Source organism: Vigna radiata, chromosome 11, assembly GCF_000741045.1.
Source record: "Vigna radiata var. radiata cultivar VC1973A chromosome 11, Vradiata_ver6, whole genome shotgun sequence".
Classification (NCBI taxonomy): domain Eukaryota; kingdom Viridiplantae; phylum Streptophyta; class Magnoliopsida; order Fabales; family Fabaceae; genus Vigna; species Vigna radiata.
Window position 1 is genome coordinate 2219555 of NC_028361.1, and position 18498 is coordinate 2238052.

The window sequence follows — 18498 nt, forward strand, 5'->3', positions numbered from 1 at the left end:
ATATATATATATATATATATATATATATATATATATATATAATAATAAAATTTATTATTTGTTTTGTTTTATCATTTTATATGTAGATTAGATCAATTTTAGAATATTTACGTGTTTAAAATGTGTACATAATTCCATTTAAAATATAAAATGAGTATCTTAGATATTTTATGTTACATAATAATATTTTTGTGTAACTATATTTTAGACTATATTCCTGTTTTCACTTTACTTACAAAAACAGGAGAGCAAAATTGTGAATTACGTAAAAGAAATTAATATAAATTATGCTATCTTGAAGTTTTTTTAAAATAGTCAAATTAAAAAATTACTTAAATCTGCTTCACCTTCGTAACAAAAAAATAAATAAAGATATGAAAATTGTTCCTAGCTACTTATAGTGATTATTATTATTTATTATTTTATTTTTTTTGTCTAAAGCAGTTGGACAAAAGTTCGAAATTTTGACGTGTTAATAAAATAAAATGGTTTAAAATGACAAATAAGGATTCAAGTCCTGAGTTATTTTATCAGTAACACAAATGAGTGTTGTAGTCATTAATGTCGACATTATCAATCTAAACTTGATTATTCACATACATAAGATAAAAGTAATGAGATATAGAAGAATTAAAGTGATAATTCACAAGTTACGTATAAATAATATAATCAATGTAGTTTTTAAAAGTATAAGTTGAAAAAATATAAAATCAGGTATGAGTGATGTGATATATTGAATTATATTAGCTTTAAAGTTAATTGTGAAACAGATATATATAAGTGTAATACGTAATACATGTATAAAGTGGCGCGTAGAAAGATAAGTATTTAGGAACCTATTTTTAACAGTATTTTAATAATAAAAAAATGGTTAAATATGTTTTTAGTCTATTTTCAAACTATAGTACAATTTAGTCCTTCAATTTTAAAAAAAAAATTCTAGTTTTGGTCTTTTTTACCAATTCTTTTAATTTTATTTGTTGTTTTAAACGCGTTTCTCAGTTAACATTGAAGTAAAAATGTGTTGTAAACAATCCAAATGCTACAATGAAACGTGCTTAAAACAACAGATAAAGTTAAAAAATTTTGGTAAAAAGAACTAAAACCAGAGTTTTCTAAAATTGAAAGATTAAATTATACTATAGTTTAAAAATGTACTAAAACTAAAATCACTTTAAAGTATAGGGATTAAAAAGATATTTAACCCATTAAAAGATAATTTTGTATTAGAAAGAAAGAAAAGAATTAAAAGATAATAATAGGGAAGAAATAAATATAACATCGTGATCTACATAGGTGTGAAGCACTATATCTGCTTTATGTTTTGCGTAAAGCAGTGTCGTGTTGGCTAAATACCAACAAGCCTTTGTCGGCAAAATGGAACCGCGTATTAACCAATAACTCACTTTCTTAATTTCAAATTCCCATTTTCCTCCTTTTTACCTTTACTTCCTTCCTCTTTTCCATTTGCACCGCGTTTGTTTCTTAATCGCACCTCCTCTAACTGTGCGTCCCCACGCAGTTTTTAATGAGAAGTAGTTTGGGAAATTAAACTTTTATGGGTGTAGCAAGAAAAATAGGGAGGTGCAGGAAAAAAGCACCCTTAGGAGAGTCAGACTTATGCTTCTAAGGTTGTAGGGTTCAGTAGTTCTCTCTGCACCTTTTTCTGTATTTCTACGTTTTTCTAGAATTCTAAAATTATTCTTCATTTTTTCAAAAAACCTCATGTTTTTTTTTTCTTTATCAGATTTTAAAATTTATTAAAATAAATTATTTAACAAATTTTGAAATTCATTGAACGAATTTTAAAATCGATTGAACTTTCAAAAAAATCTTTTAATAAATTTTAAAATTCTTTGAAGAAAGCTATTTTTTTAATGTGAAAATGTACATAAAATACGTAAAAGTTCATAAAGAAACACTCTTTAGAATTTGAGTTTAAGAAATGGACAAAGGGCTTGGACTATAAAATGAGAATTCTCAAGATTTTAGATTTCTGAAAAATGGAACTTCATTTAAGAATTACAGAGTTTATCTCTCACTTTCTAATTCTCACATTCACTTTCTATATTAGCTCAAATTTTAATTCATTTAAGAATTACACATTAGTTTTGTGGGAAAAAAACTTTGTTGAAGGTATAGATGTTCTATTTAATATTCGAGACAATTGAATGTTAAAATAAATATTTTTCATATTTAAGAGTAAAGATGATATACAAATAAGTAAATTTATTATTACATGCTTTAATTGAATTAACATAGTTTAATTTTGGTAAATTATGAATGTAATTTATTATAAATATAGTTTCTAAATATTAATTATAAGAGGAGCTATGTGTTTCAAATATATAAAAAAATAATTAACAAAAAATATGTAATCCTTGATTTACTTTAATTTGAAGGAAGTGACAAAATTTATATTTTTTTTTTATACAAATTGAATAAAAGAGGGAGGCTGATAGAAAACAGATAAATATTAGAAGCATAGTAGGAAGGAAATAAAGAGAGGAAGGACACAGAAGACAACAATTTGAAAAAAGGTAGTGGGCGCGATTTCATTACTTTCAGTTAGGGTTGTGCATAGATAACTCAAAAAATTTAAACTCTAGTTTATCTGTATTTTTTAAACTTTAAAAAACTTTATTTTTTAAACTTAAAAAACTTAAACTAAAAAATAATTATACTGATTAATACTTCAGTTTAAAAATAATGAACTATTTTATTTTTTATTACACTTTGCAGTTTCAGTTTTCCTGTTTCCCTTCTCAATCACAGTTAGGTTTTTCAATTTCTCATCACAATTTTCTATTTTTCTATTTCCTATCTCCATCTCCGTTGAAGGCGGCATTTCCTATCTCCGTCTCCGTTGAAGGCTGCCGCCACTGTTGTCGAAGAGAAGCAGATCTGCAACTCAAAGGTACGTTTTTCCCTTTCCCTTTCAAAAGAGATTGAAAAACCTTGGCATAGTAGCAGTTGAAGAACGAAGGAGAAGAGGGGGAGCAAAACGACACCGTTGAGGCGGGAGTCGGAGGAGGACGCACCTGAGTTCCATAAAGAGTCGATGGAGTTGCCGGCGGGGGGAGAGGGCGAGAGTGGGAGGCCGTCGCCGAAGAGAGAGTAGTCGAGGAAGGACTGGACGCTGTGGACGGCGAGGGAGGGGGTGGAGAAGAGGTTGGGGTGGGTGAGAGGGGTGTGGTCGAGAGAGAAGTTGGCGGGGGAGTTGTCGGTGACGGAGATGGTTTTGGCGGCGAGGAGGGTAGGGAGGCGGGCGCGGCGGGGGAGGAGGAGGAGGTCGGAGAAGGGAAGGTTCTGGGGGACGACGTGATAGGGGAGTAGGAGGGGATCCAGCGGACGGTGGAGGAAGGTGTTGGGTGGGATGAAGAGGGTGCTTTTGAACTAAAAGAGTTTACTGAAATGTACTACAGTAACTGAATTAAGATTAAGTTCAATTAAAATTAAGTTCAATTAAGTTTCTTTGAACTACCTTTTTAGTTCAATTTAGTTTCTTTGAATTATTATATAGTTAACTATAATTAGTTATAATACAGTGCAGATAATGTAGTTTGCTCACTCCTACTTTCAGTGTAGTCGAAGAAGATGAGTTCCAAAGAGAGTTGCAGAAGCGAACTTCGCATCGCGATTCGCCAACTAAGCGATAGATGTCTCTACTCTGCTTCCAAATGGTATCTGAACAAAAACCCTAATCCAAACAAATTTTGGGGTTTCCAACCAGACATTTGAGTTTGAATTTTGAAGTTTCCCTTTGCTTTTCCACGAATGGGTGGTTTGTTTCTGATGAAGATGTGGTTTCAGGGCAGCAGAACAGTTGGTGGGTATTGAGCACGACCCTGTAAAGTTCACTCCTTCGAACACCAGATTTCAGCGTGGGAGTTCAAGCATTCGCCGGAAGTACAAGACTCATGATGTCACTGTGACCCCAATCGCTGGTGTTTCGTATGTTGCCACACCTGTGATGGAGGAAGATGAACTTGTAGATGATGATTTTTACCTTCAGGCAAAGGCTTATTTTGATTGCCGTGAGTATAAGCGAGCCGCTCATGTTCTTCGTGATCAAAATGGAAGAAAGGCGGTATTCTTGCGCTGTTATGCTCTCTATCTGGTCAGTTTTGTGTTCTTTCTTTTATTTTTTTATTGAGTGTGCATAGTAACTTGTAGGATTTTATGTGCTAGTATGCAGTGAAACTTCTGATGCATTCTGGATTTGAATGTTCTTTTCCCTATAATTTGTTTGTAGTATTGATGATAATTTGATAGTTCATTCATTTCATATGTTTTTTGCGAACAAATCTTCTTTGACCACAAATCAAATTTTTTTTTTTTTTTTTTCATATAGAACAACTCACTTTCTATCATACTATTTATTATACTATAGTTACTAATTATACTAACTAAACAAAAATACTAAATTTATGCTACTGTATTTACAAACAAGAAATAGGAAAGAACACTTTAAGATGGCTTCCTCATGCTCAAACACATTGGCCAATCTGCCCATGCTCTGTTGAATCTGCATATCCGTAGCAAGTTTTAAATCCTCCAGTTGGTGATGCTCCTATTCATAGCAAGGTACTATATGCTATCTCACTATAGTATCTTTGGCCACTTTTGGGGATTTAAAACATTGTGGTGAACTGCGTTGCAATTTCGCCTTTATGAATGATTTCTTTGCAAAAGGTGTGTTTTCTTCAATATGGATAATCTTAATAACATTAAATATGTTTTTGGGACCTGCTAGCCATAAACACTGCATACAGAACCATTCGGTTATGCTTAATGTAACATTGATCCCACATTGTACAGCCGTTATTCCACTCAATTATTTTTGGAGGATTTTCTTAAAATGAAACACTTTATATATTTTTTTTCTGATCTTATATTTTTTGTTCCGAAAACAAAATCTTATGTTTTTCTTCCCAATCAATCCTTACTTACAAACACATATACGCAGAGAGAGAGAGAGAGAAGAAATAGATATATGATCTGCATTATCTGTTCTTTTGTATTTAGAGAAACTCAATTAAAATAATTAAGTGCACATTGTTCCATATTCATATTTTTTTTTTTACTTTATTCAGGCTGGAGAAAAGCGAAAAGAGGAAGAAATGATAGAACTTGAGGGGCCTTTGGGTAAGAGTGATGCTGTCAATCGTGAATTAGTATCTTTGGAGAGGGAGTTGTCAACACTACGCAATAATGGCAAAATCGATCCTTTTGGTTTGTACTTATATGGTCTTGTGCTCAAACAGAAAGGCAGTGAGAACCTTGCACGTACAGTTCTCGTGGAATCTGTTAATAGCTACCCTTGGAACTGGAATGTCTGGACTGAGCTGCAATCCTTATGCAAAACAGTTGATATATTGAATAGTCTTAATCTCAATAGCCATTGGATGAAGGATTTTTTCCTTGCCAGTGTTTACCAAGAATTAAGGATGCACAATGACTCTCTGTCAAAATATGAATACCTACTGGGAACCTTTGGTAACAGTAATTACATACAGGCACAAATTGCAAAAGCCCAGTACAGTTTGAGAGAATTTGATCAAGTTGAAGCAATATTCGAAGAACTGCTTAGTAATGATCCATACAGAGTAGAAGACATGGACATGTACTCCAACGTGCTGTATGCTAAGGAATGTTTTTCTGCTTTGAGTTATCTTGCGCATAGAGTATTCTTGACTGATAAATACAGACCTGAATCTTGTTGTATTATTGGAAATTATTACAGTTTAAAAGGGCAGCATGAAAAGGCAGTTGTGTATTTTAGGAGAGCTCTTAAATTGAACAAAAATTTCTTATCTGCTTGGACACTTATGGGACATGAGTTTGTTGAGATGAAAAACACTCCTGCTGCTGTGGATGCCTATCGTCGGGCAGTAGACATTGACCCACGTGATTATCGTGCTTGGTATGGACTAGGACAGGCTTATGAGATGATGGGAATGCCTCTGTATGCACTTCATTACTTCAAAAAATCCGTATTCTTGCAGCCAAATGATTCTCGGTTGTGGATTGCTATGGCACAGTGCTATGAAACTGATCAACTTCGCATGCTTGATGAAGCAGTAAAGTGTTACAGAAGAGCAGCAAATTGTAATGACAGGGAAGCAATTGCACTGCACAACTTGGCAAGACTTCTTTCGGAGCTGGGGCGCCCTGAAGAGGCTGCATTTTACTACAAAAAGGACTTAGAGAGGATGGAATCTGAAGAGAGGGAAGGGCCTAAAATGGTTGAGGCTTTGCTCTATCTTGCAAAATATTACAGAGCACAGAAAAAGTTTGAAGAAGCTGAAGTATACTGTACACGTCTTCTGGATTATACTGGCCCGGTGAGTCTAAATATTCTACTCAACTTTCAATTTGAAGCAGGTTAGTCTTCTAAAATCATTAAATGGTTTAATTATTTTTTACAGGAGAGAGAAACAGCAAAGAGTATACTTAGAGGAATGCGAACAGTACAGTCTGGTTTCCCTTCCATGGATGTTGAGCATTTTCCTCCTAATCCCTTTTGACCAGCCACTGATGTTTTTCTGCTGTTATGAGTTTTTGTATAGACGAAATCAAACCCAACGGAAAACAAGGAAATTAAAATTCAATCTTAATTCCCGTCTTCTATTTTGTTTTCACTTGTTTCATTTTTTGGCATCCACATTACTCAATGCTTTCCCCTCGTTTTTTTTCCCTAGAAATAATAATTTTAAAAAAAATTACCCAAATGGACCCCCTGTAATTTTTTATTTCCCGCACTATCACTGATAGAATTTGGTCTCTGGTTACCAATCTTGTTTGGTATCTTCAATGACGAAAGTCCATCCGGAATTGGGTTCTCGCCGAAGAATTCTGGGGAACTTTTGTATATTTTTGTTCTTGTGCTCTGCCGGGTGGAAGGGAAGAAAAATTGATTGTCGCAGGTTGGAATTCCGTTCTCTGGGGAGTCGAATTTCGACCTCTAAGTGGCATTTTCATGATTGAATTCTCAGTTGAATTTGGTCTTAGGGGGTTGAATTCTGGGAGGAGATTTTCGTTTTCGTCATCACTTATCAGAAATGCATGCGAGAATTCTATGGAATCTGGTTGCATAGTTCCTTTATCTGTATAATAATACACGAGGAAGACACAAAGACATTATTTGTTTCATCGTTAACCGTGACTTATGATCCTTACACAAATGCCGAACCAAACTGCCAGCCAAAATTCAAACATTTCTATTTCAACCTTTTACACAAATGTTATAGATTTCAATATCATTAATGTTCGTTTGAAAATAACATCATCCATATTAATCTATAGAACATTTACAAAAATTGGGAATTAATTTTAGTTTATATTGTTACATTCTGAAAATATTAATTAAAAAATAATCTATATCAAAATTATCTAAAAACATTTAGACTCAAATGAGTTTAAAAAAAAAATCCAATGATATCAATAGAAAAAAATTATTTAGTCTAGCTAATATTTGTGAAAAAATAATCATATATTTTGACCAGCGAAAACACTTTCATAGTGACATGGTAAAAAATAATATGTATTAATGTTAATTAAAAAATCGTGTTTGATAATACCGAAAAAATGATACCCTATCTTAATCAAACTGAGAACATTTAGTTAAAATTAAACCAACAATGTCTTGATTAAAGTCAAGTTAAAAAGAAAATATAAAAAGAAAATAAGTTATTTATTTTTGAGAGAAAGTAAAATATAGGAAAATTTAAATGACTTAATTTTAAGTAATGAAGTTCTTATAAATTTTTATAATCTAAATTTTTAAATTTTAAATAAAATAAAATCTTTAAACACATCATTTTCTTTATATTTAACCCTTATATATTTGATATTTGACTTTTGATAGACAAATATACTATTTTTTTTAATTTTCTTTTTTTTACCAAAAATAAATTCAAATAAAGAGTACAACAATTTTGTGTTTTGCATAGAAAGGTCTGGAGAAGGGGGAAGAGCGGCGAGAGGAAAGAGCGAGATGGCGTGGAAATGGATCGTGAGGAGGACCCGCGAATCCAAATCCTTCTTCCTTGCATTCGCCACCATATGCGGCGTCGTTCCGGGCGTCATAGGCTATGGCGTCATGCAACTCACTAACACGCGCAACGAGCAGCTCGAGACCCATCTTCGCAGAAGTGCTCGTCCCGAATCATTGGTAACTCTCTTCTCCGCCCTTCCAATCCTTTTCTTTTTATTTCATTATGCATAAAATTTAAACCTTTTCAGGATTAGAATTAGGATTGTTATTTTTGTTTATTTACTACTTCAAACTTAGTATATACTTTTGCGGCTGCTGGCTGATAATTTATCCATTATATATTCGTAACTCATTAAGTGTGAAATAGAAGTAGTGGGGAAGGAAGCAAGGGGAAATTAAAATCACTTGGGTGGGTTATGGCAAATGAACTGGAAGTTAATCAGCAGTTGGAGTGGAGAGAGTGAAGAAGGGATGTGATTGCATTTTCCCAAGGGAGTGGAATGAAGGAATTCGATAGGAAATAGAGGAGAGGAGAAGCCACAAATAGTCATTTGGAATTTGGGAGAGTCCCCTTCTGTTTTACATTTTTCTTTATTTCTTCTATTCCTCAGTTGATGGGGTTACCGCGAAGAGAAGCCTAGATATTTTATATGACATTAGTATTAATGATACATCACATTTTTAGGGATACAAGAAACTCATAAAAGGTGGAAATATGATACGGCATATATGCACTTATAAATTTAAAAAGTAATTTTGATAAATACACAATATTTATGGATACACTGATCATTTCTCTTTATTCTGTAACTGTAATTCACAATTATAATTTATATCAGTGGATGACAGGGATCTCTTGTAAAAACAATACTTGTGATGACAACAAAGGCCATTGTTACATATTTGAATTTGTTGTTTTCATATTTGTTCAAAATTGCATTCCTTTCCCCGATACCTTTCAGAATGTCAAAGAAGCATCATTGGTCCTACTCAGCTAGCTATTTCCTACTATTTGCTATAGCATAACGATACAGGGGAAACATAGATCCATGTGTAATTTTAGTCCTACTCAGAATGTTGGATACATATCTAAAACTATTATATGTCTATCAGTATCAGATACAGGTGCAACTCCAATACTTTAGCTATCCGGGCTTAATTAATGGGCTACCTCAATCTCTGTTTTTGGTTTCTAGTGCTGTCAGGTGGTGCTTACCATCATTCTGTCTTCTTTGATTTTTAATCCGGGCCTGTACCCTTCATGTGATCATTATGATTAATAATTGGGAAACTTCCTTGTGAACTGTTTGGCTCGGAAACAAGTCTTCAGATCTCATGGACCATGTCTGCCAAAGTCCGATATATATTTTCTTGACTTCGTGTTGACTACTTTTCCTCTCCATAGCAAATTAACTATACATTAATCATATATGGAGCCTGCAGGTGTGACGCTGTGAACTGTTCAAAACCATAGGGTGAATTGTCAATGTCTTGGAACCCACATTTTGCATAATCTGGGATTCAACTTTCTATCCATTTAATTGTGTAGGTTTTTCTTAAAATGATACATTCTTGTGTGTATTTTCTTCACACATTTTTAATTTCGCCAATTCCTATGTTTCATTTTGGTAATTTTTTCATGATCATTTTAAACCTACATATGTAACCAACAAGACTTATCTTGGATTGGAATAGAAGTTCCGTTTATCTTAGAAGTTAGATAACTTGTTAAGTTGAATTGAATAATCAAGTTCGCTCTTGTTTCATCGAGGTGATTTCCTTTCTCTGGTGAAAATCCTAACGAAGTAGTTGCTTTAATTACGTATCAGATGATGGGGCAAGTGAATAAAGAGAGACTGGCGGAATACCTCGGAGAACTACAGCGGAAGGAGGATACTAATGACCGATATGTTGCTGCTCTAAGAGGAGAAACTTTAACCAGGAAACCTTATGTCAGAATACAACCAATTCCAGAGCAAACACACACCAAGGTTGACAAGGAGCAGAAGAAATGAATAAGTTGCAGGTCTACACTATTGTGAATATAGATTTTTATAATTCACTACGAACTTGATTGCTTTGTCTGCGTTTAATCGTGTTTTGTTACTGAATGTGTTTGCATAAGCACTGAACTCCTTTTTAAGCAGGTTTGTTTAGGCGGAAATTTATGTCCGTCATTCAGTCCTGACAAGAGTGACTAGCCATACTTTATATTATTCGATTTAGACAAATTTTTCAGAGGAGATCAAATATTCTCTTTGTTGATATAAAACATTTTCCACACTTCAGGTTGCTTTCGACCTAAACTATTTGTATTTGAGGATCGGGCTCTTCTGTCTCCGGTAACATTGAATAATAAACACTGTAATTCTTCCTCTTGCATTGACCTGAGATAAAACAGTCCATTCATAACACCACCCCTTATGCATAAAATATAATTCGACCGAGGCCATAGATGGATTAGTTACACATTGTTATTATAGCCTCAGTGGCGTTGCCATTTAGACTGGCAAATTATCCATCAACTTGGACTTTGGTGATAATCGGTCTGTTTTGACTAAGCAGTCTGTTTATTCCACTTTCTTTGCCTGGATGAGACGGTTGTTTTCAAAATCTTGTGACATGCTTGGATAACCCCTTAGAGTGTAAATTTTACATTATTATGAAATATCTATTTCGAAATGAAAACTCAAGAATGTTTTAGGGTCTACAAATGAATACTATAAACCTCTATGTTCATAACATTTTAAGAAAATCGTATATTTGTAAATTATAATTACAGATAGGTTTATTGGATGAACTTGTATACACAAATTGGTTTCTGTATGCGTCCAGGCCAACTCTTTTGGATCCCACCTCTCAAGTTTTGTCAAGGGGTAAGTTAGATGCCGTGAATATATAAATAGGAGATATTATTATATATATAATTTTTTTTCTCTTTATTTTTTTTGAATTTTTTAAATATCTAAGGCACATGTGTGTGATCTGAAACCGATTCAATAGTAAATTGTTTTATACTATTATATAATGATTAACATAAATGCTATTTTATAAGATATGCTAGTAGGACAATTTAAGTCAGGCTGAATCTATCATCACAATGTTTAGGAATCAAATACAAATATTTTACATTAATAACTAATTAAATTATATTTTAGAAAATGTGAATGTTAACATATATATATATATATATATATATAGTAAAAGAAAATATTTGTAATGATTTGATAATTACATTGGTTCACTATGTAAACTTTTTCTTTTTTATCTGATATCTAATGCTGTCATATGATTTTCCATGTCACTAGACAACAACCGAAAACATATTCAAGTATCACATTCACTTGTAAATGAAGGGAATGACAATTGGACCCAGAATACCAAAAATGTTAGAATAGTAGTGAAACATGTGGGAACAGAGTCAGACAACACTTCTGGTGGCTTGTGAACTGCAACAGTAAAGGCAAATATTTCATGAAGTTCTACATTAGCTAACAGTTGTGAAATTGTATTCATACGAGAAAATCTGGATTTATACATACATATACATGCATACATACACACACACACACACATATATATATATATATATATATATATATATATATATATATATATATATATATATATATATATATAAACAGAAGCCTTTATCTTTCCTACAATACCAGCAAGAAGAGAAAATGAATTGTTCGTCTTCAATTCTCTATTCGTTACTGTCGATGGTCCCTTACGCATTATAAACGTGGGGAACAATAATATTCATAATTTTTTTTTATTTCTTACATATTAAATTGCTTATCATATTAAATTTATATTGTAATAGTTTCACATCGTTTAAGAGTTAATGTTAATGACAGTTTAAATACTTATTTTATCCTCTGAAACGTTTTTTAAAGACAAAATTGTGAAAGAGCATAGGTTTCAAAGCTAACAATACTTCGGATGAGAGGTGATTATAACGGGTTCTAAAATGAATCATCGATTCTTTAAGCCCTACATTGAAAATGAACAACTATTCCCTTTAGACCTCAACTAAGAAATTATGTTCATGTTCCACTCGATAGTCTTATATCACCTAAGAGTTAAGACAAAAGACAATTTAAATATTATTTTCTTTCTTTCATCCTCTAGTCGAGATTTAAGAGAAGTATTTGTTCATCCTTAATGAAAAGCTTAAAAATTGATGGTTCATCTAAGAGCTTTGTTATTAGTTGCACGGTGAACGTCAAATGTTCTTACCACTTACATATATATCAAATGTTCTTACTACCTATGTATGTATAAGTATGAGTGAGTGTGTACATAAACTTTCTTAGTGTCAAAAATTTGATTATCATGTGAGGTGTGTGACTGACTTGCATCATTTTATAAATCATCTTATTATATTAAATGTATCTAGTAATCTAGTAGTGGCTACCGTGATCATATCTAAGTGGCTCAAGTCCAAAAGACCAAGAAAAAAAGTTGTTTAATATCTATTTTGGTTTTTCGGTTTGTATGATGTATGATGTGTTCAAAGTTATCCTCATTTTTTTCAAAAGTTTAGTATTGTCCTATATTTTGCAAAAACGGTTCACGTTAGTCCTTTTTTCTTACGGCTTTAAAAAGGCTAATGGCAAACTTGTCTTCCTAACAAAAATTGATGACTTGTACAATTATTATTGACGTGACAGTGTGAGATCATTTTAACCATAAATGTAATTAACACTTCAAATGACCTCACAGTATCATGTCAATAGTAATTGTACAAGGTATCAAGTTTTTAACAGCGTTTTTTGCAACAGGACATTAATGAACTTTTAAAAAGAATGAGGACAACTTTAAACACACACTATAAATGAAGGGACCAAGTATTAAAAAAAATTATTTCTATCTTTATATACTTTATCCTTTTTATTGTAAAAATTTACATGCACATAGTTAGAAACAATCATCATATCTTGGCCCCTGGTAAATCTTTTAATTCATGGTACATTTATTTTTCTGAATACAATTTTTTTTTCTTTTAATAACTATATTAATCTAAAAGTAAACTATAAAGTGTTGGATGGACTTCTCAAAATATGACGATCCTTAACAATTTGGTTTCTTCCATCTCTTTTCATATCCAAATTATAAATTTTTTTCTTCATTTTTCCTTCTTTCGTGATCTAAACCCACTTCTGAATTAGTCCTTTTTTAATTCAAGTGTGATGCATGGTTTCCTGATGTTATATATGCAAGTTATAGTGTCCCTCCAAATATCACCTCTTACCAATAAACATCGTTAACCTTAGAACAGCACCACCATGGCTCCCTCACCCTCTTCCAAGAGGCACCCACTCTACCGAGGAATCCGTTCCCGGGGAAGAAAATGGGTCTCCGAAATCCGCGAGCCACGCAAGGCCTCCCGCATATGGCTCGGCACCTTCCCCACGCCGGAGATGGCCGCCGCCGCCTACGACGTCGCAGCATTGGCCTTGAAAGGCGACGGCGCTGTTCTCAACCTCCCTCACTCCGTCTCCAAGTATCAAATCCCTGCAACCAACTCTGCGGCGGATATCCGAACTGCTGCCTCCGCTGCGGCCGCAATGATGAAGGCTGAAACGGAATCTTCCCACAACATTGCATCACAAACTGAAACTACCCACATCGATGCTACAACCTGGAGGTTTGAAAATGATTTCCTTGACGAGGAAGCCATTTTCGGCATGCCAAGTCTTCTGGTTGACATGGCCGGGGGAATGCTTCTGTCGCCGCCCAGAATGAGCCCGCCACCGTCGGATAACTCGCCGGAGAAACAAGCTGCAGAGACTTTGTGGAGTTATTTTTGACTTACGAACTTCAGAAAACCTGTGTAAATTCAGAACAAGGGCATGCTACTCTTTTTGCATGTCTCCTACTGTTCTACCATGTTTCAGAAATGTTTTAATTAAGGTTTTTGAATATCAATGTATGCTATTTTTAAATATAAATTCTAACTAACTATTTGTAGTGGATGTTTTATTTTATAAGAAAAAAATTTCAAAATATTTTTTTTTCTAGTTGATTCAGTCTAAATAACTTTATATTTTAAAATAAAAGTACTATTTTATTAATGTTGGATAGGCTGAATAGAAAATTAGATGTTTATGTGTATCATCACTCGTTTTTCAATTGATTTTTCTTTATCTGTAATATTCAAATATTGGAAAACTTATTTAAGAGATTAAGTGTAAGAAGTATGACTTAAGAAATTTTGTAAACTTTTTCATACTTTTCTATTTTATAAATTCTTATTCTAAAAATTGTTACCTCAAAAGACAAACCTAAAAATAGATAATGATAACAACATTGAAAAATTAGATTTCTTCTTGTATTATAAATGATTTGAGAAATAAAAGGTCATCTTTTAACTTAGGAAAATATATTTTGACACCAATTTTTGACACTATTTTAACATTGCACATGTGTCAAAACGTGGTGAGACATTTTAAATTATAAAATAACACTTCTTCTTTGTGGTCTTAGTATTTTCTTCTCTTTTCATTCTGTTTTGACCTTTATTCTTTTTGATAGTGAAAGATTCAAATAAAAATATATTTTTTATCTCCCAAGTAAGCCCTTCAAACAAAATTTAGAGTGGCAATTGCCAACTTATAACACACTGCTTCATCGAGTTTTCCTGCAAGCATGTTCGATTCAAAATTCTGTCTTTTTAAATTATTTATTACCAAAAGCATAAAACAACAGAAGTGAAAGAAACAAACGTATCTGTCACAAACGCAATGCACCCGTGAACACCAACTTTGAAACATTGCTAGTGAATAAAAAATAAAAATGGAAACATTATATAAAAATGAAAATTTATAAATTTATTGTTATAAAATTTTGGATTGAAAATAATGTTAATTTTTTTATATGATTAAAAAAAATGATGAAACTTTGGTGTTTTCTTTTTTTACCTTTTCCAGTTTGGATTCCATTAAAATATTTTATCTATAATAATTTTACAGTGTGTGACATTTGTTGAAAGTGAGTACATAATGAAATTCCTCAAATTACGAATTTATATATGTTATCCTACATGTGTATAATATGGTGGTAGGTTATCAACGGATTTTAGAGCACTGCATGACAATTGTATGGCACCGCAAAGTCTCACACTTTATAACTTTTTGTATTGTACTACATATATGTTAACACAACTTTTAAGATCATAATCCTTCATGGACCCATTCCCATCACTATTATTGTAGATTTTGCCCATTATCTCTTTTTGACGACCGTAATATGTAACTATAATTAAGATGATAAAGTTTAAAAATATGGTGATAAAGTTAAGTATTTTCTTCAGCAAATGGGTGTAACAATTATATTTATATATAATTTACACAATAATTTTATTCATCAGCTTTTTATAATACAAATAAGATCTCCATTTCTTTAGGTGATTTTGGAAAATTAATCAATATCGTAATACTCTATGTGTGTTAAACGTCTCCATTTAATTTGTGTTTTTTTTTAACTATATAGTAATTGTTTCGATTAAAAGTAGTCGAGATCCGTCGTTTTGTTATGTTCAACTTTAATTATTTAATCTTCTCTAAGAATGTAATATACTTCAATAGGTTGTTAACTTGCAAAAGACACTCAAGTAAGATATGTTTCTCAAAGAGGTCTTAACTTCATTAGGATAGAAAAATGTGTTTTTACCTGAACATTAATAGAATATTTATAGGACTTATAGTAATCAAGTTCATTAATTAACCATTAATACCGTATATTCGTATTTGATATGACAATCAAACCATTAATGTTGTATATTCATATTATGGCAATCAAACCATTAATGTTGTATCTTCATATTTGATATGACAATCAAGCCATTAATTAATCATTAATACATGCTAATATACTTGTTAACGATCCATAAATGATCGTTACACTCTTAATTAGACTTTAATTACCTAAAATGATTGTCTCGATTGATCGGTTGCCTCAGTCGATCGGTGCCTATCCACCGATAAATTAATTATCATTGTGACACGTATCACCGATCCATATACTTCATATAACACGGTAATAAAAACATGGAAAAATAGAAAAAAAAAATCTCAACCAACGGAAGAAAAACTAGATTTTGCAAAAATGGTAAAGTTGTTAAAGGAGGAAGTTGATGGAGAACCTTACATGTGTTTTACATATGTTGTGAGTGTTCCTTTATGTGGGTGGGTTAAGTGTATTTTGGTTATGGGTGTAATGAAATAATGGAGGAGCAGATAGAATGAAAGATGGAGTCGGTGAGTACATGAAGTCAAAAAGAGATAGTGTATGTTGTCTAGTAATCAGAATGAGAAGGAAAGAATGAGCCACATACGTTGGTGGGGTTTCAAGACAACATGCCAAAATCAACCTCAGAACAAATCGCCGACATATACTTACATAAGCTCTTTCTCACTTTACAAAAGCTGCTGAACGTGCCCATTATACTTCCTTTCACTATGCGCCAACATAACCACTTTTCTAAACTACAAAATCTCCAAACACCAATTAATATCTCCTAGCCGACCACCGCATTTCATTTCTCTGTCTTTACTGTCTAAAAGTTTACACATAAATCTTTCTTGTGCTATTATTGCATATGTGTATTTTGAGCTCGTGCATCAATATAATATTTTTAATTTAATGATATTATTTTTTTGTTAAACAATTTTATAATGCCATTTGAGTGGGAACATTTTAAAACAATTCAAATATAAACATGAAAATATTTAATACTGTTTCGGTTGAAAGGTCTCAGGTCGATTGTCTATTTTCATCCCGCTCAATTTCGATTTTCCAGTCCACTAATATGTACCATATCTTAATCGTCCAAGTTTCTCCTTGAAATCTTAACCGGTCAGTGTTAACCTACAACGATGCTCAAGTCAGATATGTTTTTCAAAGAGGTCTCAACTTAATTAATTTAGAAAAATTGTCTTTACCTGAACATTAATCGCCCATTTATAAGGTTTGTGGCAGCCAAACATATTGATTAATCATTAATATCGTATATTCACAAAGCGTAGGACAATCTGATCCATTAATTGACCATTAATACCTATTTGACATACCTGATAACTTCCAACAAAAATCATCGACTTACCTGTTGATTCAGGCTATGGAGTCGATCAATATGATACTTGTTAAGTTGATTCTTACTACGACGCCAATCGATATATTTCATATAGTACAAATACATTAAAAAAAATTTACGACATTTAAATTAAAAAGATTATATTTAATCATTTTTAAAGTTTATAAATGGAAATATATCAACATAAATAAATTATAATTATATACATAGAGATTAAAATCATATTTAACTTTTATTAAATATCTAAAGTTAAAGTGTATTTAAATTTCAAGGACGAAAATTACATTAACTATTTCTCTATGGAAGTGCAGGCATAACTTACTTCCTACAGTGACAACCTAAAAGCAAGCCATCTTTGTCGTGTCCTACTTGGAAAAGCACCTTCCTAAATTGTCCTTGCACCAAACCACTATGGCCATGATACCAATTTCAATTTGATTTGGATTTTCGTATTTCCTATGACTATTTATCAATTTTAGGATATGTCTTTTAATCGGGATATCCATTATTTCACGATATAAAAATATTCATTCGTTCCCATGATACTCTTACTAAAAAAGAACTTCAACCTATATCATAAATTAATCTTTTCTGTGGTGTGAAAATTAATTTAACAAATGATTTCACTAATATGAAGAAATTGAATTCAGTGAAATGTAGGATGTTATTTCCAAGTTGGAGCTACCACTATACGTGGAAATGCAGAAATAATTGTTTTTAAGAATTATTTGCCCAAACAAAACCCTTTTTCCTGACTAGAAATCTCAAATCCATAAAAATACTAAGGATTCTTTTACCCTATAACTATTATTTGATAATCTATTATAAGAGGGATATAATAAAAAAATGCTTTTTGTATTTATAAACGAAAAAAAAAACATCAAATAATTGTAAACAAAATTTTAATATCAAACTATCATTGGTCAACTTGATCCGATAGTATACTTTTGCAAATACCAATTATTATTGTTATGTCATCGATCATTTTTATTGAATAATGATAGAATGAGATACAATTACATTCATTTGATATATATTATAAAGATAAAATAATCCTAAAGTAAACTTTTATATTTAAAAAATAAAAAATAATAATACCAAATAAATATAAAAATTTGTGTGTCAAAATAACAACCATTCTAATTTACGAAAAGGTATTGTGTGTAACATTTTTTTTTCTCTCCTTTCTACGTTTCCTTGGATTTGAAGAATCAAAATATTTTTGGGTGTTGCTTCCCTCCCAAGTAGGACCTGCACCTCTCCATTATTTTAATTTATTTCAAAAATATTTTATACTTTCCTACTTTTTTTTTCCCAAAAATACCCTATACTTCCTCACTATCCTTAACCATTTTTTCTCTTTCTCTCTCTACATTAATGGAGCATTTACATGGCTCAT

General features: G+C 32.0%; 3 protein-coding genes across 8 annotated transcripts; all 3 read left to right on the top strand.

Moving 5' to 3' along the window:
- Positions 1–2521: 2521 nt before the first annotated feature.
- LOC106776389 (anaphase-promoting complex subunit 8) lies at positions 2522–6636 on the top strand. 4 transcript variants are annotated; one of them, XM_022787543.1, is made up of 6 exons: positions 2522–2540; positions 2842–2917; positions 3584–3683; positions 3814–4120; positions 5097–6347; positions 6432–6636. In XM_022787543.1, exons 3-6 carry the CDS (start codon positions 3598–3600, stop codon positions 6528–6530), a joined length of 1743 nt encoding a protein of 580 aa, XP_022643264.1. In that variant the 5' UTR covers positions 2522–2540; positions 2842–2917; positions 3584–3597; the 3' UTR covers positions 6531–6636. The 4 variants fall into 4 exon arrangements, with proteins under 4 accessions (XP_022643264.1, XP_022643265.1, XP_014519319.1 ...); XM_022787544.1 differs by lacking the exon at positions 2522–2540 and having other exon boundaries at positions 2727–2917; positions 3554–3683; XM_014663833.2 differs by lacking the exon at positions 2522–2540 and having other exon boundaries at positions 2727–2917.
- A 1298-nt stretch (positions 6637–7934) lies between these two features.
- On the top strand, positions 7935–10381 carry LOC106777257. 3 transcript variants are annotated; one of them, XM_022775819.1, is made up of 3 exons: positions 7935–8176; positions 9829–10025; positions 10289–10381. In XM_022775819.1, the coding sequence occupies exons 1-2, from the start codon at positions 8000–8002 to the stop codon at positions 10012–10014; spliced, it is 363 nt and encodes a 120-aa protein (XP_022631540.1). In that variant the 5' UTR covers positions 7935–7999; the 3' UTR covers positions 10015–10025; positions 10289–10381. The 3 variants fall into 3 exon arrangements, with proteins under 3 accessions (XP_022631540.1, XP_022631541.1, XP_014520308.1); XM_022775820.1 differs by lacking the exon at positions 10289–10381 and adding an exon at positions 10147–10287; XM_014664822.2 differs by lacking the exon at positions 10289–10381 and having other exon boundaries at positions 9829–10271.
- Positions 10382–13057: 2676 nt separating this feature from the next.
- Positions 13058–13824, top strand: LOC106777506 (ethylene-responsive transcription factor ERF027-like). Its single transcript, XM_014665080.2, has one exon. The coding sequence runs from the start codon at positions 13291–13293 to the stop codon at positions 13813–13815; it is 525 nt and encodes a 174-aa protein (XP_014520566.1). The 5' UTR covers positions 13058–13290; the 3' UTR covers positions 13816–13824.
- The last annotated feature ends 4674 nt before the right edge of the window (positions 13825–18498 follow it).